General features: G+C 43.5%; 1 protein-coding gene across 3 annotated transcripts; it reads left to right on the top strand.

Moving 5' to 3' along the window:
• Nucleotides 1–555: 555 nt before the first annotated feature.
• On the top strand, nt 556–27280 carry MXRA5 (matrix remodeling associated 5). Of its 3 annotated transcripts, none has more exons than XM_083501779.1 (7): nt 556–1373; nt 8172–8387; nt 10188–10317; nt 11041–11431; nt 12754–17502; nt 19211–20111; nt 23677–27280. In XM_083501779.1, exons 2-7 carry the CDS (start codon nt 8182–8184, stop codon nt 25583–25585), a joined length of 8286 nt encoding a protein of 2761 aa, XP_083357905.1. In that variant the 5' UTR covers nt 556–1373; nt 8172–8181; the 3' UTR covers nt 25586–27280. The 3 variants fall into 3 exon arrangements, with proteins under 3 accessions (XP_083357905.1, XP_083357906.1, XP_083357907.1); XM_083501780.1 differs by having other exon boundaries at nt 556–1377; XM_083501781.1 differs by having other exon boundaries at nt 633–961.
• The last annotated feature ends 415 nt before the right edge of the window (nt 27281–27695 follow it).

The following is a 27695-nucleotide window of genomic DNA, read 5'->3' as shown; positions in this document are numbered from 1 at the left end:
CTGATCTTTCCTTTAGGCATTAGCTCAGGATATTTACTCATAACTGCCAGGACATGCAGAAGATAAGGACTAGTACCAGATAATAGACTCCTTATTTTATATCAGGTTATGCCAACTGCTCTATCATGATCTATGACAATAAACCATGGGGGGAAATCGTATTTGTGAACACCCTTAAAGTATCTGGTGCAATGATACAGAGTTGCTTTGGCAGGGGCTTCTGTGGAGAGGGGGAATGGTGGCGGACAGCCAGGAGCACCAAGACGAGTTCTGGTGGCACATGGCAGGGGGTTGGACTAGATGACCCCCACGGATCCCTTCCAGCTGTACCATTCTGCGATTCTATGCCCCTTGCAGGCGGCGTGGCCCACGTGGGCGCATGGATCGCAGAAAGGCGGGCGCGCTGGAAAAAGGACGGCAAGTTAAGTTGCGCTTTTGCGCGAAAGGGGATCTCCCCACGCCGCTCGCGCGCTCAGCCAATGGGCAACCGAGGGGCGCCCCTTCGACGTCTCCTCCCGTGAAGCTCAGTCCGCCGCGCGCTCCCCTCCGCCTCCCAGAGCCGCCCACCAGGCAAAGGAGAGCCGCCGCTCGCGCCTGCTTGCAAACGCGCCGCGCAAGACGCAGGAGGCAGAGAGCCAGCGCGGGGCATGCTTGGCGCGGGGCGCGCTCCTCTTGCTGGTCCCGAGACGCAGCAGCTGCGGAGGGAGCCGGAGGGGCAGAGTCCGTCCCCGGGGCAAGAGTTTGGCTGCGGAAGCGCCTCGGTGGGGAAGTAGGGAGGGAAAGAAAGAAAGAAAGCCCCAAGCTCGCTGGTGCTGGTGCCTCTTGTTTCGAAGTGTTCAAAGAGAGAAGCGCCGAAAGGACAGAAGCGCTCCAAGTTCCCTGTTCTGTTACCCTGCTTTCCATTTCTTCGCTTTTCACTTGGCTCTTCAATAAGAGTTCCTGGATTTACTGCCTAACAGGGGTGAGGAAAACAGAGAATAGATCTTGGGAAGGATTCCTGAGCTCCCGTTTTGTTTTGTTTCCCTCCCCATTTTTTTTTTAAATCTTAAGATGTGTATCTATTTCCCGCCCCTTCTTCTCCTCACATCCCCACTTTCCCCGGATTGATGCATCTCAGAACTGGGAGTTGCAGAACCAGGAAGGAAGACTGCTGAGCTCGGCTCAAAGCGCGCACCTTCGGGGTGGGGTGTGAACTACGTTTGCGCGCAGCTCTGGAGTCTACGGAAGAGGAGACCCAGAAAGGCGCTCGAGGCGGGGGTGGGGTGTTGCTCGGGCAGGCAGGCGAAGCGCCCGCCCGTGGCACTAGCTGTTCTTTGCTATTCGTCGACAGGATGGATCCTGCAAGCAACGGTGTCTGACACTCTTGGCCAACAGTAGGTAATCTCTCTCGTGCTCTCCACCTCTTGCATGGCTTGCTGCGCCTCCCGAAGGCAATCTTGCTGAAGGAGACTCCTCCTGCCCCGTAGTCAAACAGCCTCAACTGCTTTTGTCATTATATTTTGTTTGAAAGAGAGAGAATAAATTGCACAAGCTAGTGGACTTGCAGTTGTTGCTTTGGAACGATTAGAAAGGATTGGAACTTTGTCTGGCTTAGTTTGAATTTCACAATCCCCCCCCCCCCTTTGTTGTTGTTGTGTTTGAAAGGTCGGGATGAAATGTGGAATAGAAACTCACTTTATAGGGATGGAAGTGGGGCTTTCTCCCTCCCCCCTCTCTTTTTCTTTCTCTCTCTTTTTCTTTCCTCTCTCTTTCTTTCCCCAAGGGGTATATCGCTGTAATGACTCAGTGAATTAAGGACATTCTTCTCTAATGAGAAGCATGTGCCCTCCAAATGAAGCTAGGAGTGGAAAGCACATCTAGCTCAGGTATCCCTTAAACAGTGTAGCTCTCAGGCACATCGCCTTCAGCTGCCCTGAGAAGGGCTGGGGAAATAATCAGCCTTCCTTCCTTCACCACCTACTCGTTCTCCCGCCTCCAGGAGGAAACCTGAGGCCACCTTGGGGGATAAATCCTTGGACTTGATCCCACCACAGCCCCTGCCCAGACAAAAGGCACATGCAGGATGGAGTGTCATGTCATGAAATCATCTGCAGAGGGATCGACACAAGACGGTCCTTTGCCCATTCAGAAGTTAAGCTCTCTCTGACTTCACCCTGTCTGGCCGCCCAGATTCAATGTGTCTTCCTCTTCATCATCAGCACTGTGTTTATATATAGCCCTTTGGAGCATTCAGAGCCTTCGTAGCACCTCATACATTATCTCAATAATCCTGCTTTCTTGACCCTTAAGGTCTCTGCCTAGGTAATAACTCTAAACAATCCCTAGGGGGCGGTGGGAAACAGTATGAATGCTGAGATGGAATGGGGCAAGCAGGATTTCAAAGCAATTTCAAAGCAGTAATTTCCCGTCCTGTCTTACGTTTCCTCTTTTTCTCACCCTTTCCCCCAACGTCTCTGTTCTAGAGAGCAAGGAAGATGTTTGGAGTTGCAGAATGTCCCCTGCAGATGCAGGGATGCTTCTAATAATCCAATTCAAGCACATCACCCACCAGTTTGTACCACTTTGCCAAAGTTTTCTACCCTCAGGGGCACACATCTAGGGCAGTGTTTACATGTGGCCCTCAGAAGGGTGGCTGTCAGTGTGGCCCTCAAGCTGAAAATGGAGGGTCGCCCCAATTTAAGCCAAGAACTCTTTATCCCTGTCACATGTTAGTGCCTTTGCACATCGCCATCAATTATAGGCCACTTTTCAATAGGAGAGCTTTGGTAATTAGATCCAAGTATTATATTCATTCTGTTACTTTGGTACCCTTGGAATTGCTTGTTCATTGCTTCACTAGTTTTATAGAGTTACAGGCTTGGAAGAGATCAAAAGTCATCTAGTTCAAACCTCTTTCCCTCTCCACAGAGCCTACCTCCACAGAGCTTAAATTAATATTTCAGTTATTTCATTTATTACAGTTGCATCCCACGCTTCTGCTGATGAGCTCAGAGTAATGTATATAGATCACCAGCTTGCGAGGGCGATTGGGGGTCCAACATGATGAGGGTGACATCACATGTGATGCAACATCCTGATGTAACACATGTGACATCGGGAGGAGCTGGGAACAGAGCCAAATGTGGCTGCTGTGAGGCTTCAGTGGCCAGTCACTCCACCTCCTCCTGGCTCCACCACCGACAGAAGGCTGCTTCCAACCTCCTTCTCTTCCATGGCAGGAGGAGGAAGAGTTTGCCACTGGAACTGTGCCACACTCAGCTCATCACTGGGCAGCCCTGATCCCCTCCCAAAAGATATTAGGGGGGACAAAACAGCTCAGCCCCCAGGAGCCGGCATCCCTGAGCCTCTGAGTTCCAGTGACTTGCCCACTAATTAATCTTTATAGGTCGGAGACAAGTGTACAGTCGTACCTTGGATCCCAAATGCCATGGGACTCAGACTTTTTGGCTTCCAAACACCACAAACGCGGAAATGTTTGTTCCGGTTTGCAAATGTTCTTTTGGAACCTGAATGTCCAGCGGGGCTTCCACAGCTTGATTGGCTGCAAGAGCTTCCTGCAGCCAATCAGAAGCTGCGATTTCAAAGGCTTGGAAACTATGCCTTATGAGGAACGGCTAAGGGAGCTGGGCATGTTTAGCCTGGAGAAGAGGAGGTTAAGGGGTGATATGATAGCCATGTTCAAATATATAAAAGGATGTCACATAGAGGAGGGAGAAAGGTTGTTTTCTGCTGCTCCAGAGAAGCGGACACAGAGCAATGGATCCAAACTACAAGAAAGAAGATTCCACCTAAACATTAGGAAGAACTTCCTGACAGTGAGAGCTGTTCGACAGTGGAATTTGCTGCCAAGGAGTGTGGTGGAGTCTCCTGCTTTGGAGGTCTTTAAGCAGAGGCTTGACAACCATATGTCAGGAGTGCTCTGATGGTGTTTCCTGCTTGGCAGGGGGTTGGACTCGATGGCCCTTGTGGTCTCTTCCAACTCTATGATTCTATGATTCTATTATTTGGTTTTTGAATGTTTTGGAAGTCGAACGGACTTCCGGAATGTATTCCATTCGACTTCCGAGGTACGAATTTAAAGCTTTCTATCTAGAATGGTGATTATTCACTGTTGATTGTATTTTACTACTTGTTTGTGCCCTTCTAACCACAACACCCCCTCTGATGTAGACTGGATCTCTGCTTGTAATGTGGTCTGCTGCTCTTCAACCCACAACCTCTCTTTACACATCCTCTGTTTTTTGCTCTCCTGTGCACCAAGCCCAGATTCCTAGACTTGACTCTATCTAGCATGCTACTTGGCTTCCTTCTATTGATCACCACTTTTCAAAGTCAACATCAGGTTGGCTAGAAACAAAGGGGAAACGGGCTCCTGTAACTCTTAAAACAGAGCTTTCCAAATTTTTCATGTTGGTGACACATTTTTTGGACATGCCTCATTTCGCTATACAGTAATCCAGCTTTACTAGCAAACCGGAGGCTAAGCTAACCCCTTTCCAGCCCTGGGAGGAGTGTGGGGAGCATTCGCGTGACACACCTACACACTGTAGCTGACACACTAACATGTCACGGCACACATTATGGAAATCTCTGCTCTAAATGCTACATAAGCTTGCAGATTTTGGCAGGGGCTCCTTTTCTTACTCATGTAACATAATAGCATGACATGCTGCCTTTGCTGAAATTCCTTCTTCTGTATGAGGGTTAAGCACCCTAGCAGTCACCAACCACCAAACTGCTAATAAAACAAGGTCCTTGGCCCTTTCAATGCTGTTTATCCATTACAAGCTAGAGAAATTTAGGAGAAGTGTTTTTTCCTGTTAAGCACAGTGCAGGTACAGGACAGGACACAGTGCAGGTACATTCTTTCTGCCCTGTGATTATTAAAAAGTTCAAATTCACCTTCAACCTTACTAGAAACTCAATAGCAGCCTCACTGGTCACTCACATCCATGAAGCAGGTTTCACTGTATTTCCCAACTACTGAGTAGCAGATTCCCGTAGCAAATGATATCAAGTGCTGCTGTTTATTGTGGACCTGGTGGTGCTCATGAATGCATGTTTTGTGCAACGTTCACTTGGCATTGTTCCTCTCAAATTCCACCCTACATTATTTTTTCCATTTAAATCAGATTTTCCACAGAAAACTCAATGAAGTTAAAAAAAACACCAAACAAACCACTAAACTGGTAAATTCACATTAAATGGGGAGGGGAAGCTGAGATGGCATTTTGATGAGGACCCTGCAAAGTCTTCCATGCATGAGCATCACCAAATCCTCAATAAACTGCTGTATGGAAGTGTCCTGTCATTTGGCTCATTTGAAGCATTTACATGTCCATTATTGGCTTTGACCCAACTTCCAGGTATCCATCATCAAGGTATGTTTAAGAGGCACGGTGTTGTCTCTGCTGACCCTACACCTAACATGCACATCCCCTCCTGCTCAGTCCCCAACCTTGTCCTGTTGAGCCGTCTGAATGAGACTTGAACTAGAGTTTCCTTGAAAGCGAGTAGAAACCTCTGTGTGATTGGGCACCCTGCTTCATCAGGATCCCTGATAGCTCAAGCAAATATGAGTAAAAGAAACACCTTCAGACCTCTCCTGCTCAACAAAGGGAAGGATCACGAAATGAGCAGGTGCGTCAGAACTCACCTGGACATTGGGTCCAGGCATTGTGTGTGCATCCCTCACCACCACCACTACCAGACCCTAACTTGAGCATCTGTGTCCCTCCATGCCAATCTCTGCCATCAGAGACTGGAGTGCCACTCTTCTGGCATGGAGCTCCCCATTCTGCCTCCCAAATGTGCAGTCAGAAGAAAGTACCACCTGTGGGATCCCCACCTGCAGAAAGTCTCTAAATGAGGCATTCTGGGGGAAGGAGTGAACTGGCCTCACTGCTTTCACTCATCAGCATTGAGCCTGATCTCTGTGCAAGCTCCAGGTTGGCACAGCAGTTCCCCTGTACTCCGCCTTCCACCCTGACTGGTGAAAGCAACAGGGGTGCAGAGGTGATGATGTCTCTGCTGCCCACCTGGGATTTGGATTGTTCTGTCCACCGGTAATTGTGTTTTTGAATGTTTGAATAAGTTGCTTCTTCTTTTTTATCACACATCTTCTCGAGGAAAAGACATAGATAAGCAGCATATTACAAAGAATATTAAGAGAAGGCACCAATTAAGGAACAGAAATACCTATATGTAGTCCCTGTGTGATTCAACAATTATTCTCATTGCAATCATCTTCTAAACCCAGAACCAGTGCAAATGCCAGCATTTATACTGTGATGGGGTTAGATAACATCACACAGAACTCTTTGGTTAAATTAGTAGTTGATATCCTGCTACAATTGTTGCTCTTCATATATAGCTTCTCCATCATTCATATTTTAAATGTTCATTTCTGTGTAATAAGAACTTGCGAACTTTAAAAAGCCATTATTTCTAGTCAGTGCGTGTTTGCCATTGTGCCAAATGTAGGAAACATAGGAACCTGCCTAATACCAAGTCAGACTATTGGTCCATCTAGCTTAGTCGTGTCTGTACTGTTTGGCAGCTGCTCTTCACGGGTTCAGACAGGAGTCTGAAGATGCCAGGGATGGAACCTGGGATATTTTTGCATACAAAGCATGTGCTCTGTCACAGAGCTACAGCTTTTCCCTAGGGTCTTCCATCTGTAGGGGTGGAAGGCATTGTGACAGCATAATGCATTTTCCATTGTTATGGATCTTCTTATTTAAAAGGAAGAAAGAAACCTTGCGGTACATCATTTTCCACTTAGAGGCCTGAGCCCAGGATTTTGAGTAGGAAGTCATCTTTTGATGTTGTAACTTCTGTCTGACTCTAAGCAGGAATTATATGAATAGAAGTAAATGTTTATTAGTCCTCTAAAGAAAAGAAAATATGTAAATATTGATATGCATTAAAGAAACACTGTGTTAAGTACAAAGTTCTTTGACGTGCCATGGAGTTATTTTTTAAAGAAGGGGCAACTATTGTGTTAACCTGACCACAGACATTTGAGAAGCCCCTTCAGCCTCTTGAACTGCTGCTTTAGAGTCATAATGGCTTGCATATGATGCTGATAGGAAAGGAATGACAGCCTTATTGCTTGCAGATCTAAGAACTTCGGAGTATACACAAAGAAATAGCTTTGTAGAGGCTAATGGCTCAATCCCATGAGCCATTTTTCTGAGGAAGCAGCTTGTAGGGATCAGGAATGAGAATTCCAGCATGGATGTGAGACTGTAACTCACCAGTTGCTCCAGAGACTATAACTCGCCAGTTGCTCCAGAGCTTCAAACAAGCTTATGGCAAAGCCGCTCTTGTGCTACTCCTTGACTCACACACAGCCATGTAAGGATGTCTGTTGACGGAAAACAAACCAGGTCATGGATGGCATAGCAGAATCAAGGGAAGGGCAAACAGGAAGGGAACAAGTAAACAGAAACAGGCAAGAGTCTGTTAGATCAAAATGGCCTGGGGGGAGCTTACATCCGAAGAGCGGGTGGGGCTAAGTGGTGAATAGGAGGAATTTTAGAGGCACATAGGAGGTTGAGCTCTGATTTAACTCAGAGTGGCTCAGAGTAAGCAAAGCCGTTGGCTTGTTGTTTGAGGAAATAGGTCAGATTATTCTAAGGAAGTTCAAGGAGAATGGGGAAGATCCCCTTCCTTGCTTGACATGTCATCGGTCTTTTTCATACTTTGCACCAGCCACGGGTAGTATTAGGAGTTATCCATCCATACAGCCATGCTTCAGCTGCAGCAGAGCAAGTAAATGCTTGCAGTACTTTATCTAAACCTCATTCATTGGCTCTAAATGTTTAAGATCTGCCTTTTGGTTATTTAATGGGTGTGAACTTGTGTTAAGTCTTAAGTATATGGGTGTGTTCTGCTCCCACTTGTTACTTCCTTTGTGTATGTTTATGAGAAGAGTGCTTGTGGGTGTTTTCTTCCATGTTGGGTCCAATTTGGTAGCAGTGTTTTAAGCGTGATGGATCTGGGTTCTTCCTTAGCCGCCTTCACATGTTACTCCATGAAGGGATTTCACACACTTAAGGATGTAGTGAGGTCGTCAAACTGGCCACATGAAATGCAGAGTATCTAAATAGCCATGTTTGACATCTATTTAAAAATTAAACTAGTTCTCTGTCTTTTGAATTAAACAGGTATAGTGAGATGAATAAATTGGTGAAGATGCTAAAGCAAACATATTTGGGGGCACTATCCGTGGTGCTGATTCTCTCTCTCGGGCTTCCGGAAACTACACTTGCGTGTCCTCATCCATGTGCCTGTTATGTTCCCACTGAAGTTCACTGCACATTTCGGTCCTTAGCAGCTGTGCCAACAAGAATCTCTAAACATGTGGAACGAATCAATTTGGGGTTTGTATTGCAATTTTACTGCGGCATTTTACATTCTTTGAGAGTTCATCCCACTAGTTTGAAGCATTGTGCATCACATGAGCTGCAATGTGATACCATTACTGTACAGATTAAAAGCCTTCCATAAAGAGGAGCATTTATGGGAATTGATCTAAAACTACTGTGATCTACCTACATTTATATTTAACATTTTTGTGAGACCCAGATAAATCCTACTGATTGTCTTCAGTATATGACCAACACAATGAGCCAATGGTGAATGTGCATTAGCATTTGCTGTCTTGCTACAAGTACCTTTCTCCTGCCCACATCACGATCACTTCATTTTCAGAGAGGAGATAACAATTGTTGAAGCACTAATAATCACTTCTTATCCTTTTTGGAAAATAGATCTCCAGCTTCAGTTGAACTTGCTTTCTTGCTCATGTCTTACGTGCCAACCCTACCAGTCTTGTTTCTTCTAAGCTCTTAAACAAAGACCTTACCCAACTAATTTTATATTTACCACACCTGCCTTGGTCATGGACTATTTGATAAGCTGTTCTCTCTCTGTGTCCATGTCCCAGCAATTTCCTTCCCTCGCTTTGCTCCAGAATTTCCTACTTCCTCTAGAGCATCTGCTCTTACTACCACCATTGCTATTGCTTTCATCCTTTCTTCTGCCTCTGTTTACCTGGGTTGTGACACTCCTCCTGCCTACATTGGGGTTCTCCCCAAATCAATTGCTAAATGTGTGCACAGACCACTTAGACAACAGCATCCCATTTTGCCTCAACAGCATCCCATTTTGCCCCTTAGACAACAGCATCCCATTTTGCCCCATTTTGACTCAAAATATACAGAAATAATTGCTGTACTACTGTCTCTGATGCTGCTTCCCTAAATGATGCCATATTGTAATGGTAGCCTACAAAAACCAAGAGAATAACCACAACCCTCCACAGTGGCTGCTGTGTAGCATTCAAGAAGAGGAGCCATAGAAGTCATGAGAGCATTTTCATGTTTCTCTTCATTAGTTGTTCTGCTGTGCTACTGTGATTGGGACAGAGGTTAAAAGATGGCCTTCTAATAATGAACCATGGCTTTCTTTATTTTATATGCTCCCTTCAGTAGCTGAGACAACTGCAGTGAAACTTTAGTAAAATGCAAATGTACTGAGAGTTAATTGATTGGCCTGTCAAAGGGCAAGCGATTAATCTACTAAGCAATTTTTAATCAGTTTGCAGCCTGAGTTTCTACATTCACAGTTTTGCAATTTCAAAACCACATATTTATCTTAACAGTTAAATACCTAATTACATGCTATATGTGCAAATCTAGCAGTTTAGCTAGTAGCTGTGGTTTTCTGGTTCCAGAAACTGCTTGGCAGGCATCCATGTTTAAATGTCCTCTGCACAAAACATTATTCATTTATTGTTACATGTTCTGTTGGCATCCTTGCATGCCTACTGGTTGCCAGTCCCCATATCATCATAGGTTGGATCCCTGCCACTGACTAATATATCCAGCACATGGAGAACACTGTCCAGAAAAGCCTTTTCTAATTAATTGATAATTCCATTAATTTAAGCTGCAACTGAAGTGTGTGTGTGTGTGTGTGTGTGTGTGTGTGTGTGTGTAGTCAAAGAAGCATTGACTTTTAACACATGAAACACCAGGTCTTGTTAAAATGCTTCATTAACTTTGTCAGGTTAAGTGTATGATTTATGAATAACCCAAAGGTGCCTAAAAATGTCTGGTTTACTCAATGCAAAATGATGATTCAACACTTAAATGTGGTTCTCCCCATCCCCCCTCCAGGTTTAACAGCATACAGGCAATATCTGGAAACTCGTTTGCAGGCCTTGCAAAACTGGAACTGCTCATGCTTCATGGGAATGACATCCAAAACATACCTAACGGAGCCTTAAAAGATCTGACATCACTACAGGTTGAGTCAAAATGTTTCTTCTTAAAATAACAACAGTTTCAGTCTATTAGCTGTGTTCCCACAAAGCCCAGATGTGCATACATGGGGAAGGAGTAGAGCATCTGTGTTGCATACAGAAGACCCCCAAGTTCAATCTGTGACATCTCCACACAGGGCTGGGGGTGTCCATTGCCCAAAACCCTAGAGAGCTGCTGACTGGCAATACTGAGCTGGGTTAACTGATGGTCCAAAGGCAGCTTTGTATGCTTCTATGGAATTAGTATAAACAGTGACTGCCTGGTTGTTGGTGGCATTGGAGAAAGCTATATAAGATACATGATCAGAAGCTCCTGCATAGACCCACAAAACCCACCCACCCACATCTGTAGTCTGTATTATTGAACCATGTTTGTTAGTGGGTACACATACACACATACACACACATACAGTAGCACACAGTAGAGCAGTCACTTTCATTCCTCACGTATGTAGGAGTTCCTGAATCAGACTTACAGTTCTGTGGCTCTAATCCACATAAAGGCAATCATACTGTATGTACATCCTACTGAAATCCATTTTGCTGTGTCTTAAGTAAATTCTGCTTATTTTGAAGGGACTGAAGTGTGGCTACATTTGTCTAGTCTGGGCCAATATATTCTCCTGTATTGCTTTATGTGTGCCTCTTCTGCAGTGCCATGTTACTACTAAAAAGTATTAACCTATTCATTTTACCTGGCCATTTAGGTATTCAAAATAAGCTACAACAAGCTGCAGGTTATAACTGGTCAAACCCTCCAAGGGCTTTCCAGCCTTATGAGATTGCACATGGACCACAACCGAATTGAATTCATCCACCCAAATGCTTTTAATGGATTAACTTCCCTCAGACTTCTCCATTTGGAAGGAAACTTGCTCCAACAGCTTCACCCCAACACGTTTTCTACATTTTTGGTCCTTGATTATTTCAGGCTGTCGACAATAAAGCACCTCTACTTGTCTGAAAATGCCATTAGAACACTGCCTATGGGCATTTTTCAAAAAATGCCACTCCTAGAGAATGTTTATCTTCATGGGAACCCCTGGTCTTGTGACTGCAGGTTGAAATGGTTCCTTGAATGGAATCAGAAGTTTGCAGGTAAGGGAAGATCATAGTTGTTGTTTTACTACATTAGAAATAGACTCCGGCAGAAATTATCACAGAAATATTGCCTTCCTTTTTTGGCCTATACTCAGGGGCTGGGTTATTTATTTATTTATTTATTTATTTATTTATTTATTTATTTATTTGTTTGTTTGTTTGTTTGTTTATATTTCTAAACCTTAAAAACTGCCTTTCCATAATTCATAAGAACATAAGAAGACCCTGCAATTTCATGCCAATGGCACACATAGTCTAGGACCTGACCAACCAACCAAACCAATGGAAAGTGTTAAAAATATATAAGTGAATACACCTGAACTGGTCCTAAGATATTTCTCCAAGCCAATTGGGCACTATTTGAATAGCAAAGTTCACTATAAGGGCCAAACTACACATTATGCTAAATACATAGCATGTCGTTCTGTCTTCCCTTCTGTGGGTCCCAGTTCTGCTGGTATCCCTCCCCAGATGCAGTCTAGACAAACCACATAGTTACAAGGCTTAGGGGGAAAAGTGCCAAAATTGAAGACACAGCTGCAGGCTACATACTGGGCATTAAAGGCATGATTTGGGTGTGGGGAGGCTGATTCTTTCATGTATTTCTAATGTTGTAGAGCAGTTACCTCAACAGAACCAACTTAATTGGGGAACTTTCCATTCTAAAGAAAAGGGTATTTTCTATCTCTTCTCTTTGGGACAATGATAGCAGTCAGGCATACACATGTTTCAGAATGTGGTGGCCCAGTTCAGAAATGGCAGAGGGGACTGTACCATTTCAGGTGCTCAGGAAGTTCAACCCTCCTCGGAGCAGCCATATCTCTACCTGTCCCATACCGAATATCACATAAGATGTCAGATGTGGGGAAAGTGGCCACAGCATGAGAAAAATGGCATCTTGGATCAAATGGAGGTGCCTGGTAGGCCAAGTTTGACCCATAAACTGGAGGCTCCCTATTCCTCATTTAAATGTTTTAAACAGCATGTATCAAGCTCCCAAAGCTGCAGAATTAATGCTTGTGAAACCAATAGCTATTGCTGTTGGGCCGAATTTCTGGAAGACAGTAGTATGATAGGGCCGAAGGATATGAATAGTCAGAAGGAAAGTTCTTGCATTTCTTATTCCATATGATGATACCTTCAGTGATAATTCTCTTCCTAGTTCTATCCTCTAAACCAAGGCATCTGGAAAAAAAAATATACCAATAGGCTGTACAGGCCAATTGATAGAGTGTTGTATAGGCAAAACTTTCAGATAAAATATTTCTCTGTCAAAATTCCATCTGACTTTTAGATTATTATTATTTTTTGTCTTCCAGCTGTTTTAAAGTGTAAAAAAGACAAAGCCTATGAAGAAGGCCAGCTTTGCCCTAAATGCGCCTTCCCTAAGCAATTTCAGAAACAAGACATTCAAAATGTGAAAAATGTTTCCTGCACAAAGCCTATCATACAGTCTCCACTAAAACAGAGCATTGGCCTCGAGGAGGTGGAGGAGGTAGAGGAAGATGATGTCTCTGAGCTTCCCATGGAAGAATTTCAGCTGTCTCCATGGAACATTACTCTGAACCTGACAGATGAGCATGGCAACATAGTGAATCTGAAGTGTGAAATCAAGAAGCCAACAAACACCACCCAAATTCAGTGGAGCCAGAACTCACCTCAAGAAATTGAAATCAACGCAACCATTTCCTTGGATCTGGAATGCCCCATGAACCGAGAAAACTATGAAAAATTGTGGAAGCTTATTGCTTATTATAGTGAAGTGCCTGTCAAGTTAGAAAGGGAGCATGTGCTCAGCCACAAACCCAAATTAAGCTATCATTACAAGCAAGGTTCTGATTATGATGCTCTTTACTACACAGGTGTCAAAGGGAGAATCCTTGCTGAGCCTTCCTGGGTGATGCAGCCACTGATACATATCCAACTGAACAGGCGCCAGAGCACAGGGAATAAAGTCGTGCTCTCTTTTTCTACCCAAATTTCTCAAACAATTCAGATTCAAGAAAACAGACAGCAGAGAAGCAGCTGGGTTATGATAGAGCAAGACCAGCACACAAAGGCAGCTCAGAGTGTAGTGGAAGGTTCGGATGCTCAGCTAAGTTGCAATGTGAAAGCATCAGAAAGTCCCTCCATCGTGTGGATGCTTCCAGATGGAACTAAACTAAAAGCTCCATTCAGAATGGAAGACAGCAGGTTTTCTGTCCTCAGCAGCGGTCAGTTAGTCATCAAATCCGTGGCCTATGCTGATTCTGGTGTGTACCACTGTGTTGCTCAAGTGAGGAGTGATGCAGACACAATGGCCTACAGACTTCTGGTACAACCCGCAGTCATCCAGCCAGCTGACTCTGAGACAATGAAAATTGAAAAAAATGTGGGGGATTCCATACTTCTGCCCTGCAGTGCAGTGGCTGTACCAGATGCGCACATAAGCTGGGTACTCCCAAGCAGCCATGTCCTTCATGATTTATCAAACTCATCCAACCAGTACCTGTTAGACAATGGCACCCTCTTAATTCCACGCAGCCATGTCAGTGACAGTGGGTACTACAGGTGTGTGGCTATAAACCAGCAAGGATCAGATCAATTTGCTGTTAAAGTCACAGTAAATAAAATGGTCTCTGACAGATCCTCAAAAAGGGTGAAACTAAAAAAACGCCTTGGTTCAAGAACCTCTGTAAAAGCAAAGGGGCGGGTCATAGAAGATGATGAGGGATCAGGTGCTGAAGAAGCTGATGATACTCGGAGCAAAAAATTCCACCTGAAGGACCGTGAAGTGCCCCTTAAAGAAAAGAATGACAATGTTCCTCAGGTTCAGGTTAAGAAGAACAAAAAAGGAAGGCACAAAATGAAATTATGGAAAGGCATGGACAGGACTGAAGAGATCAATGTTGCAGAGGGCCGTAGGGTATTTGAATCCCGAAGGAGAATAAATATGGCCAACAAACAAATTAATCCACAGCACTGGGCCAACATTTTGGCAAAAGTCCGTGGGAAAAATTTCCCTAGAACAACAGTGGTACCAGGCACTTCCTTCAGGACTACAACAGAGACGCCGTCCATGCACCAAACCACCAACGCTCCGCCCATTATCAGCCCTCCCATTATCAGCCCTCCACCAAACACTGCTGTGGAAGTCAATGGAGAGGAGTCTTCTGCAGATTCATTGCAGCTGGGTGAGGGAGAAATGTTCTCAGTCACAATTCTTCCCACTGTCAACGCCCAGAATAATAACCAAGACCACACACTGTCTACAGCAATGGGTACTGAGTCTTCCATAGCAAGTGGATTGTCAAACAGGGGAGAAACACCCACTGGAGGAGATGCTCTGATTTCTCCAACTGTACAGACACATAGTGATTTGAGGAAAGATGATCCATCAGGGGCACGAAAAGGCATAGATAGCTTCACCCAAGACCCTTCAAATGAAGAAGTAACAAGCAGCTTGCCTTATCCATTATCATCTGTGGAACTATCACCTAAAGCACCTGTCCCTGCAAAAACTGAAGGTTCAGGAACAAATTTACAACACAAAAGTATGAATAAGCTACATCATGCTGTAAAACATCCCACACATTCTCAAACTGAAAATTATATTAATTCAATAGCCTCTACTACTACTTTTGCTTCTGTAGCTACAGAGAGTGGTAGTATAGAGCACCAGCAAGGAATAATTTCTTCTGACCTTTTCAGGGGTTCTGAAGGTATAATACTTGAAAAAACAGATGCTCAAAAACCCAAAGCCACTTTTATTGTAGAAAGTACCACTGTTCCACTTAACAAGAAAACCCAAACAATGACTGCTGCTCCCAGTAACAAATTGACCACAGCGACCATGATTACAAGCAAAACTACTACCTCTAACTCACAGGTCATCCATCATCCTAGAAGACGACCATATGGGAGAAGGAGATTAAGACCAAATAGGTTCAGAAGACCAAAACTTATCCCTCCTACTGCCTTCACCATAGAAGAGACACCTTTTATTAGAAAAATATCTAAATCGGAAGCTGCTACCCAAAGTTTGCAGGGTTCCATTTTTAAAGGTCATCATAAATCTGATGCTGAAACACAACATGGAAATGAATATAAGCCTCCTGAAGTAAGTTCTCCACTAGCTACAAGTACTACTGCCTTAAGGAAGTCTACTGGGGTCCAAGACACAGAAGAAGCTTCATTTCTTCATCTTTCTACTTTACCACCTAAAATACCTGTAACTCTTTCCAATGCTGCCAAGGACTGGAAAAGTCACATGGTGACAACACCAACACCAGATTCTCTAACTACAGCCCCTGGTAGACAACCACATTTGCCTCAAAGCTCAGGACATATGCTTGCAACATCTGCAGGCAATGAATTCATCAAAGTCTTGGAAGATAATACTGTTTCAGCAAATAACCAAGTTAGAAACACTCATACAACAAGCATGTCAGTATCTATAGAAAGTATCACTAGACCAGTGTCACTTTCTGAGCTTAGTTTCTCAAAGATTCCAGAATTCAAAGAAGAAGCTTTTCTTACTGGCTCATCAGCTTCAAGGAATGAAGTTGACTTAAGGGTAGCTCAGTCAAGACCTTCCCAGGTACAGCGTTTAAGTACTGCTGATGGCATGGGGGAACGCTTTAAGGATCCTCCAACTGTAGATGAACAGGAGAAATTTTCAGACTCTCTAAAGATAAGTACAGTGGCAACATCTCCTCATCAAAGAGAAATACTGACTTCATCTCACCATGGTACAGTGGGTGATCACATTTCCACACCTGCAAAAACTAAACAAGTGATCAGCCTTTGGCATAATAAAACACTTATACCACCATCTTCAAGGCACACAAAGGAAAGTATTACTCAGTTACATGATCATCATGATCAGACTAATGTATATAGAACTGAAAAAAACTATCCCCCAGTATTACCCATTCCATCTGCACCATTAGCCACTACTCTTCCTCCATCAAAGCCTAGCACTCTTAATTTGTCTACAAAAGAAAATTACACACCTGGTCAAGTAGCAGTTCCAGACATCAAAAGATTCAGTCTCAGCCCACGACAGAATGAACTTTCCACTTCCCATTCAAACTACAACAGAATAACCTCACAACAAAAGCAACTGAAAGAACCATATGGTGGTAGGAGATACAATACACTGAATCCAAATATTCCCAACCAGCCAATTGGAATTATACCCATTTTTAATCAGGCACCTGCTTTTGCACCTCCAAAACAGATCCCTGCAAGAGGGACCATGAGGCCTCCATATCTCATTGCACCAGGTCTGTATCACCATTTTGTAACTCACCAGGCCCCCCTTCACTATACCAATAAGCCAGAAATTACAGCTTACGCAGCACATACCACACAGGACAAAAGAACCTCTTCTCCTCACACAGAGACCTTTCCCACCACAACTGTTGCTCCATTATACAGACCTAAGTTGCAGACCCCCAGCAGATTTGGCAACCAGGGAGAAAACAGACTCAACAGTCACTCCAGAGTTTTTGCCAATAACTACCTTCCTGACACCAGAGACAAGCCTGGAAGAACAATAAATCAAGCTGTACCCTACTTCCCTAATTCCAGAATACCATTCCTGTTGAACAGAACTAGGGTATTCCAACAATTGGGAGTAAACTCTAGACCTATAGTGCCTAATCCGCTTTACCCAGTTAGCACAACAGAGAAGAAATTTGTCTCTCCAACCAGGGTGATCACACAAAGCACTCCTCTAAGGGCTGCTGCTACCCCAGTGCCTCCTGTGCCCCTTGATACTACACTGCCACCTGAGAGTACTACTCCTAGTATTAAGCCACAAGGGACTTCCACATTGCAGTCCTCCAGAAACATCCACTACAATAATCCTAATGTGCTATTTGTGCCTAAAATTGGAGGAGTGAAGGCACTTAATTCCAGCATGATCCAGCCTTCAACACATTTCAAGATACAAGGAGAGAGGCCTAAGATTACAACAAAAGGATCTAACAGTCTATCCATCCTTGCTGAATCAGATGCTGTTATCCCATGTGATGCCACGGGTGAACCCAAGCCTCTCCTTTCTTGGACAAAAGTATCCACCGGTAAGATATTTAAACTAGTTAGATTTACTCAGAATACTTTTCTTTCTTAAAAAAACAACAACCCTGATGTTTTTCTTCTTCCCCTGCCCTTAGAAAAGGCATGTTTACAGAATTTTCTTTAAATATTATGAACTGTTGTTTAACTTTTTTGTGACTGCTACTTTTCCCCCTAAAAAGATGTTTAGGGGTACTCTCATTTTCCTACTCATATTGAAATGTTGCCCCTCATTGAGGCCAAACTTAGATTCACAAAATGTTTAGGGGTCTGTGTATCCCTGTGTTCCCCCCAGAAAAAAGCACTGCTGCTACTACCCTTTCTCTTGGAATGATGCTAGAACCAGAGAATTGTGGAGGATGCAAAATGGTGACCAGGCTGCACAGTAGTTACTGCCCCGCCAATTGTTATAGAAACAAAAAGAAATAAACAAGGAACATAAAAGTTGCCCTACTCCCACCCCTAATGTTGAGTCCTGCCCCTGAGAAACTGGCGAGGAATTTATCTTCCCCTCTGGAGAAATTCAGTCATCCCCCCCCCCAACCAGTTTCTCTGCCCTTAAATAGGGCAGATAATTTTTAGAGGCCATTTTCCCACAGCTTGTATTAAAGCATTTAATTTTGATCCAGTCACAGTAAGGCAGAGGCCACCAACCATTTTTAATTTTGAGAGCTGGGGGTGCCACTCACAATATGACTGTCATGAGGGTGTGGCAGACCACAAAATGAGCAAAGGTACATGGTGAAAAGTACAACCGTGGGGAAAAAGACGTATCCTATTGAATATCAGCCTAGAAGATTAGACGGAAACAGGAAAAGTGCATTCATGGGGAGAGGAGCGTTAGTTATTCAGGATCCCAGGGATTCCAAACAACTCACTTATCCACTACAGCTTTGATGTCAGTCATTGGCTAAAAAACATTGACAGGAAGAAGAAGCCAGGCTTGCTCATCTCAGAGAAATCACATAGAAGAGTACCTGCATATTTTGCTTCTTACCTTTCTTTGTAGGAGGGCTAGAGACTTACTTTTTAAATGCAAATTCAGAGTTTGGGGCTGCTGCCCACAGGTGCCAGGTTGGCAACCTCTTCAGTAAGGCATTCTCTATACCCCCCCCCCCCCATGAACAGTATGTTTTATGTACAATAAACATACATTTTCATTCCCTTTAGGAACCTATTTGGAGGGTACAGTGTCCATTTCCCCATTAATTTAGGTGTGCACTGATTTTTTTTTTTACCTAATAATAGGGTTTGGCTGTACCTGTTTTGGCACAACTGTTGCACCCATCCGGTTATACCCTCTGTGTGTCTGGCTGCCCATTCTCATCTGCACTGTGATGAATGTCTGTTGGTAGTGCCAGAAAATTCTTATGATGCAAACAAGGACATAAAACTGCATCTGGGACCATTGGGTGTTCTGACATGACTGACTAGATTGGATCTTCATACCTCTGCTTCTTATAAGGTCCTGCCAGAGTACTATTGTGCAGCAAAAAAGGAATAAAGTGATTTGTCTTGGCCTTTTCTAATTTATTTAAATTAGAAATTTATTTATTTAAATTTTATAAAATATACAAGATATAATACTAATGCATAATAAAATAATAATAATCTTGAATATTGCAGTTTACTACAGTTTCTATGTTCCTTTTCAGAAAAAAAGGTATCCCCAAAAATGCTTTTCTTCTTTTTCCTTCCTGCTTTGCCTTTCAGGAGCTGTCATGACAGCCAATACAAGGATACAACGATTTGAAGTCTTGAAAAATGGTACGTTCCTCGTTCGCAATGTTCAGCTTCAGGACCGTGGACAGTATTTGTGCACTGCTCAGAACCTGCATGGTGTTGATAAAATGATAGTCTCGATGACCGTCTTAGCTCAGCAGCCCAGAATGCTGGGTTCCCGCTTCAGAGATGTGACTGTTTATTTTGGAGAAAAAGTGATCATGGAGTGCCAAGCCAGTGGTATTCCAAGTCCCCATATTTCTTGGATTTTTCCCGACAGGAAAATATTACAAACTGTGAGCACTACAGAGGGAAGAGTGATGCTATATGAAAACCGAACCTTGTCCCTCAAGGACACTAACTTCTCAGATCGTGGAGTATATAAGTGTATAGCCAGCAACGCTGCAGGAACTGACAGTCTTGCCGTGAGACTTCACATTGCTGCCTTGCCACCTATTATCCAGCAGGAGAAACAGGAAAACATTACCCTCAGTGTGGGACAGAACATTAACATTCACTGTAGTGCCAAAGCAGCTCCTCTGCCTGGCATCCGCTGGGTGCTTTTTGATGGAACCCAGATCCGCACTTCCCAGTTTGTACGCGGCAATCTGTTTGTTTTTCCAAATGGAACTCTTTACATACGGAACGTCTCTCCCAAAGACAGTGGGAGCTACGAATGCATTGCAGCCAACATGGTTGGGGCTGCCAGGAGAACCGTATGGTTGCATGTCAGAAAGCAGTCCACAAATGCCAAGATTACTGGGAGCTCTCCTCAGAGAACAGATGTGACCTATGGCAGCACCCTGAGACTGGACTGCAGCGCCTCTGGGGACCCCTGGCCACGGATACTCTGGAGGCTGCCTTCAAAAAGGATGGTGGATTCTCTACAAAGGTAAAAAAATAAAAATGACCATAGATATGTATTTAATTGTTTTGGATTAGTTTAAATATAACAACTCTTCAAATTAGCACTATAGCTGTAGTCATTTTAATGTTGCTTCCTTTAGGCTGCAATCCTATACACATTTACACGGAAATAGCTCTCTCTGGGCTACTTCTGAGAAGAGTGCAGTTTAGCGCTGTATATTGCACATGGTTTCAGAATGTAAACTACCAGCAATAGTGTTATACCTTTCACAGCATTTCAATTCTCTTGCATGCATAGAATCCTAAAATAGTAGAGTTGCATGGGACCCTGAGCGTCATCTAGTCCAATCCTCTGCAATGCAGGTATCTCAGCTAAAGCATCCATGACAGTTGGCACTGTAATGACATATTGGACTTAAGTGCTTGATTGTGCACCATGGCCACCCAGAAACAAATTGCACCGAGTTCAATAACACTTCCTATGAAAGATGTATAGGATTCCAACCTAAGACCATTTGTTTAGAATACCTGTTTTATAAAGGTGGCGCTGTGGCCTAAACCACAGAGCCTAGGGCTTGCCGATCAGGTGGTCAGCAGTTCGAATCCCTGCGGCGAGGTAAGCTCCCGTTGTCCAGTCCCTGCTCCTGCCCACCTAGCAGTTCGAAAGCACGTCAAGTGCAAGTAGATAAATAGGTACCGCTCTGGCAGGAAGGTAAATGGTGTTTCTGTGTGCTGCTCTGGTTCACCAGAAATGGCTTAGTCATGCTGGCCACATGACCTGGAAGCTATAGAGCGAGATGAGCGTGCAACCCCAGAGTCGTCCGCAACTGGATCTAGGTCAGGGGTACCTTTACCTTTAAGGTTCCTTGCAGTCTTATCAGAGTTTCCTCAATGGAAAAGTATCCCTGAAAGACAGGTGGCCCAACACTGTCAATCTTCCCTTGCCTTGCAAAGGAGCGGCAGGGTGTTTGGTGTGTTCTCAGTACACTCTTATTTATGAATATCAGCAGTGAAATTCAAAGTGCCATACTATGGAGCTAGATTATGCTTTTGAATGTCTTGCAGTGCACAGCATGCAGGATTCTGCAGGGAGCAAAGCACTGTGGAAAAGGTATCTTAAAGGCAGAAATTTTCATTTAGACCAGTATAGGTCACAAAGAAATTCCTCTGGCTATGGATGGGTTAAATTAAGGTAGAATGCCTTGAAATAGTTCTAATGAAGAGGGTAGAGAAGCTAAAATTGGCCTGCATAGCTATCCACATTATTTGTCCAACTTTTCTCCATCTGAAAAAAAGGCTATAGTGTATCCAGAGTGAAGCATTCTTCAGTGCATTGACTTGAGGAGAGATAATTGTGTAGTGAACTCCTCACTTAAACCAGCAGGGCTTAATGTATTTCATTTTGACCAGATTGTGGCCATGTATGCTAGAACAGCAATATGAGATTTGATTTTGCTGTTCATGCTTGTGTACATCTAGTGAAATTCAGCGTTGATATTTATATTAAACATAAATACAATTATTTATGTTTTCCAAGAGTTTCAGGTATGGCGAAATGCTTGCACTTGATTTATATTTGTACTAATGCTACTTCACATTGGTTTGCGATTGCAATGTTGTTTTAAAATACAGTGGTACCTCTGGTTAAGTACTTAATTCGTTCTGGAGGTCCGTACTTAACCTGAAACTGTTCTTAACCTGAAGCACCACTTTAGCTAATGGGGCCTCCTCCTGCTGCCGCACCGCCAGAGCAAGATTTCTGTTCTCATCCTGAAGCAAAGTTCTTAACCTGAAGCACTATTTCTGGGTTAGCGGAGTCTGTAACCTGAAGCGTATGTAACCTGAAGCATATGTAACCTGAGGTACCACTGTACATAGTTGTGTGTGCGTATTTTTTGCATTGACCCTGCCTTACAAAAAGTTATGTAAAAATTGTTAGCCTTAAGAGAAGGGCATTAAGCATTTATGACTGTACGGTAATTTTTTCAGGAATGTGAGTTTCATAAAGGACGCTTATTCACCCATCATATAAAATGCATTTATTATACCTGAGGTCATGGAACTATAATAGGATGAGTATGGCAAACTTTAACATTCAAAGTGTAGAACTCGTGAGGCGCCTGGTTTTTTAGATGGATTCTATAGGACTTTTCTATAAACATACTGTGGAATTAGATATTACAGAAGACATGGGATCACCCGCCTATTCTTCCCCGTTCCCTGTAACATGTAAGGAAGTCACAATAGGACATCATACTATGAATTTCCCCAACTTGGGCTCTACATCATGGGCTGCCACTCTCACTAGTGAGAGTGAAGACTGTCACAGTGCAATTGTATCACACCATGCACCGAATCTCATTAGTCTTTCCTAACAATAGATTAAAAGGTGTAGGGGTGTCATTTTTTATTTTTTTGCAGCAGCAGCCCTAGACCTTCCATAACATCTTGTTCCACTTTTAGGCTCCTTGGTAGCAGGGATGAAAAAGATCCCTTAGTTTAAGAAAGTTTTGAGAGTGGTTTGCATCTGATTGGCAGTGCTGGTTTTAACATTTGAAGTGGAGCATGCATAGGATTTAGATACACCACACACAAGTTTTCCTTTGAACTCTGCCTGAAGCTCCTTTGTTCAGTGAATGCAGAAAGGACTACACACAGTAATCGCCAAAGTAACTCAAAGAGAAAAGTTTGCAATTCTTCCATCTCTCTGATCTGAGAATAACGGGGGTAACTCCTGAATTGGACATAGCTAGAAAGACTAGGTATTCCTGCAGAGCAGCATCCCAGGCAAACATCTTATTTATGGTATCACTGGATGTTTATAACCATTTAAAATAGATTGATCATACATTTTACTGTTGCAGAGAGGATAAATGCTCTTATGCATTAAGTAGTTAGGCTTTATAAACTTTTTAGATTGCTCCATGTAAATATTTTGTATCCTGTTAGTGAGACCCAAACAACCATTATCTTCTGCTCCCAGAGGCCCCACGGTAACTATTTGGGAATTGGCAGCACAATCCTATGCATGTCTGCTCAGCAGTAAGCCCCATTAAGTTCTGTGTGGTTGACTTCCAGGTAAATGTGCATAGGACTGCATTCTGAAGGTGGGCACTCGTATGTACAATATAATAGGTAATATATCTATATAATAGCTATATAATAGCTAATAAATTCTCTGGTCTGTTTTATACCAAAGCAATGTGGCTCTCTATGGAATAACAGTATGTATATCTTGCCATATGGAGTATATTGTCAATATCCTGTTCACTTTATAAACATATGTATCCATGCATATAAGCTTACATGGGATTTATCTGTGGTGTGTATATATACAGGAGATTCCCCCACCTCCTTTGTATTTCCATGTCTAAATGCAGCATAGAATACTGTAAATAAAATCTGGATCTTCAGAAGAAGCATAATGATGTAAAAACATCCTTCCACTAGAAGAAAGTCAGTTGCAGGGTAGAATTGTTTGATTGCAAATGAAGATAATTGTTCTTGTTTGTTTTCTGGCTCAAAATATGATGGTTTATGAACATAAACTTAAAACATATGTTTTGTTTTCTTTCCTTTTTCTAAATTAGTTTGGACAGCAGAATCAAGGTATTTGGCAATGGAACTTTGGTTGTTCATTCCATCACTGAAAGGGATGCAGGAGACTATCTGTGTGTGGCCCGCAACAAGATTGGAGATGATTACGTGGTTCTTAAGGTGAATGTGATGATGAAACCTGCCAAAATCGAACACAAGAATGAGAATAACCGCAAGGTGATGTATGGAGGGGACCTGAAAGTTGACTGTGTAGCTACAGGTCTGCCGAACCCTGAGATCTCCTGGGGCCTTCCAGATGGCAGCATGATCAATACCCTCATGCTAGCAGATGACAGTGGGAGCCGAACAAAGAGATATGTCGTATTCAACAATGGGACACTGTACTTCAATGACGTAGGGCTGAGAGAAGAGGGAGACTACACCTGCTACGCCGAAAACCAGATTGGTAAAGATGAGATGAAAGTGCGGGTCAAAGTAGTGGCCGAACCTGCTACAATTAGGAATAAAACCTACTTGGTTCTCAACATCCCATATGGAGATGTGGTATCTGTAGGATGTGAAGCAAAAGGAGAGCCCACACCCAAAGTGATGTGGTTGTCTCCAAGCAACAGACCTATCCCACTTTTGTCAGATAAATATCAGGTGTATAGGGATGGGACACTTCTCATACAGAAGGCCCAAAGATCTGACAGTGGCAACTACACATGTGTAGCCCGGAATACTGCTGGGGAAGACCGGAAAGTTGTCTGGATCCATGTCAATGTTCAACCTCCAAAAATAAATGGGCACCCCAGTGCCATCACCTCAGTGAGAGAAATGGCCCTGAGAGACAGCCGGAAGCTCATTGACTGTAAAGCTGAAGGCATCCCAACTCCACGGGTCATGTGGGCTTTCCCAGAAGGAGTGATCCTGCCTGCTCCCTATTATGGGAATAGAATTACTGTGCACCGCAATGGCACACTAGACATCCGAGGAGTGAGACAGACAGACTCAGTGCAGTTGGTGTGCATTGGCAGGAATGAAGGGGGAGAGGGCAGGCTGATTGTGCAGCTGCAGGTCATGGACCACGTAGAAAAGCCAGCCTTTCGGGATCCAGTCACTGAAAGGATCACTGCGGCAGCAGGACACAGTATCAATCTGAACTGCTCAGTGTATGGGACTCCTCAACCTAGCACAGCCTGGATCCTTCCCAATGGCACCGAGCTGCAGAAGAGCAGCCATTTGCACCGATTCTACCACAAGAAGGATGGAATATTACACATCAGTGCCTTGTCTGCAGCAGATGCTGGGACTTACCGCTGCACAGCCAGGAACCCAGGTGGCTATGCAGAAAGGGTGGTCTTCCTCAAAGTGGGGTTGAAACCAGAAATCAGCAATCAGTATAACAACTTAGTGAGCATCATCAATGGGGAGACCCTGCAGCTTCACTGCATCACCCAGCCCAGCCAGCAAGCTCGCATAACTTGGACTCTACCCAATGGGATGGTGTTGGATGGCCCCCAGGCTGTTGGGCGATTTTCCCTGTTAGAGAATGGCTCTCTCACAGTGCGTGAAGCATCCGTGTTTGACAGAGGTACTTACCTGTGCAAGGTCACGACCGAGTATGGCTCTTCCCTTATGAATGTCCCAGTGATTGTGATAGCCTACCCACCCCGGATCACAAGCGAACCGGCTCCCATCATTTACGCAAGGCCAGGCAACACAGTGAAGCTGAACTGCATGGCCATTGGGATCCCTAAAGCAGAAATAACGTGGGATCTCCCAGACAAATCACATCTGACAACGGGAGCTCAATCCCGTCTGTATGGAAACAAATTCCTTCACCCTCAGGGCTCATTAATCATCCAGCAGGCTACACAAAAGGATGCAGGCTTCTATAAATGCACTGCTAAAAATATACTAGGCAGTGATTCAAAAGCAACCTACATACACATATTCTAAAGTTTTTAAAAAATGCCATTGAATACACAAAAATATCTAAAGTCCCTGCCAAGTGAGCACAGCTAGGAAAATACAGTTGCTAAATGAAAACAGTTGTACTGAGAGAAGAACAGTGTTGTGCCAGAAATGGTGGATCACAGCTTTACCTTCATGAAATGTCAAAATACTATTCAGGCAGGTAGCAGATCTGAGAAGCCGTCTACACGCTCTCTGTGATGTAAGATGGCTTCTTGCCACTTGTCTTGAAATCTGACCTTGGGGGCTATGGATTTAATAGCCCACAATCTTTCATCTCAATGTGGTGAACTTTAAACATTTTTCAGTTTTGCTTTTGATTTAGAGGCGTGTGCTTTAATCCTGCCATATACCTATCTAGGGTATATAGTGCAATTCAGCCAAAGTTAAGTACTTTCAGGACTCATTGATTTCAGTGGAAGAGTTAACCACTGTGATCAGTGGAACCTAATAAGTGGCTGGATTGTGGAGCACAACCTTAAGGTCAGGAATGAGGAACCCCACTGTTGGACTCAACACTGCTCATTGGTCCCAGCCAACACAGTCAGAAATGATGAGAGGTGTAACTCAAGAACATCTAGGGGGGCACAAAGCAGGTGGGGAACCTGTAACCCTCCACATGTTGATGGAGTGTAATTCCCATCATCCCTGACCACTGAATCCCCCTGTCAAGTTCTCCTCTCCTGGATAACTTCTCAGAACACTTACCCTAATGTGAGTTTCCTACTCAACATCATTGGGTGGTATTGGGGAAGAGGAGAATACTTGATCCAGGAATGCTATTCTCAGAAGCAGTCTTGTAGGGCATGTAACAAGTAATTCTGTCCTAAGTATAGCATTAGCTTGTCAAATTAATATTTTCACACCTTGTGCTATTTTAAAACTCCGGTGGCAGGACTGGGAAACCTCTAGCCAGTCAATCGTTGGACTCCAACTCCCATCAGCCCTGGGCAGCATGGCCAATAGTCAGGTTAATGGGAGTTGTAGTCCAGCAACACCTAAAGGGCCACATGTTCCCTTTCCATGCCCTATGGCTTTATTTTGAGGGAGAAAATAGGAACATAAATGTGCATCTTTCGCAAGAAAGCTCAAACTGAGAGAAACATGTTGATAATTCTCCTTACCCCAATCAATTTTGGTTCTGCCTATGATATAAAGTACTATGACCACTGATAGTGCAAATCTGTTCCTTTATGCAACATGCACCTTAAAGCGTACCAAAGTAGTATTAAATATAACAAAAGAGCTGATGCAAGAGAAGTTATTTCATTATTATTTTTGCTGGACACAAAATTATTTCCATAATCCCCTGCAATACTTTTGACATAGCCAAGCCTTTATAGAATATGATTACTAACTTACTCTCTAACCATTCTTCTATCAGCTCTCTGGGATCAACTCTTCAGTTAGCAACAACCCTGATTTTTTTCCACCACAGCACAGCAATAATTACTGTAACAATGCAAATGCCTCACAGCAGGGGAACCCCTAGCTGACTTCAGTCCTTCTGTATTTTGTATGGTGTTTGTTTCGGACTATGAGACTGGAAGAATACAGTGACCTGTGTCTCAGTGTATAAATTATTGGTCTTTACAAGACTCTGATACTTCTACTGTGTTTTATATAAATATTAAGATCAGTATACTGTATGTTTTATAATAAAAAAATATTTTCCACAAAGCTTTGTCACAGTGGTTTTTCCTGGTAATAAAACCGCTCCATGGACCATGTCAAACAGAGTGTGGTTAAAGAGTAGACAATTCCAAAACCCCTAAAAAAGAAACTGTTTTCTTTAAGGACTCAGCCCAGGGCCAGCCCAAGGTAACGCTCTGCTGCTTGACATGAAGGAAAAGATGGCAGTTCTCCAGTCCATGTACTAAGCCTGACAGCACTGACAATTGAGTCCTCCTTCAATACTGGCGACAAAATAGCATTCAGTGAACCTGAGGAGACAGTTTAATGGGTGTATGACAACCCTGTGGCAGAAAGAGAGATGGGGGAGAAATTTGATTCAGTTTGCCTTTAAAGGCAAACTTGGTTCAATTGTACTAGCAGTGCAAGAAGAGAAATAGTCAACTTTTCTGATAATCTGATC

This window comes from Podarcis liolepis, assembly GCF_965112155.1.
Source record: "Podarcis liolepis genome assembly, chromosome: 4".
Lineage (NCBI taxonomy): Eukaryota > Metazoa > Chordata > Lepidosauria > Squamata > Lacertidae > Podarcis > Podarcis liolepis.
Note: the sequence above shows the minus strand (reverse complement) of the source record. Positions and strands in the feature narration are given on the sequence as shown.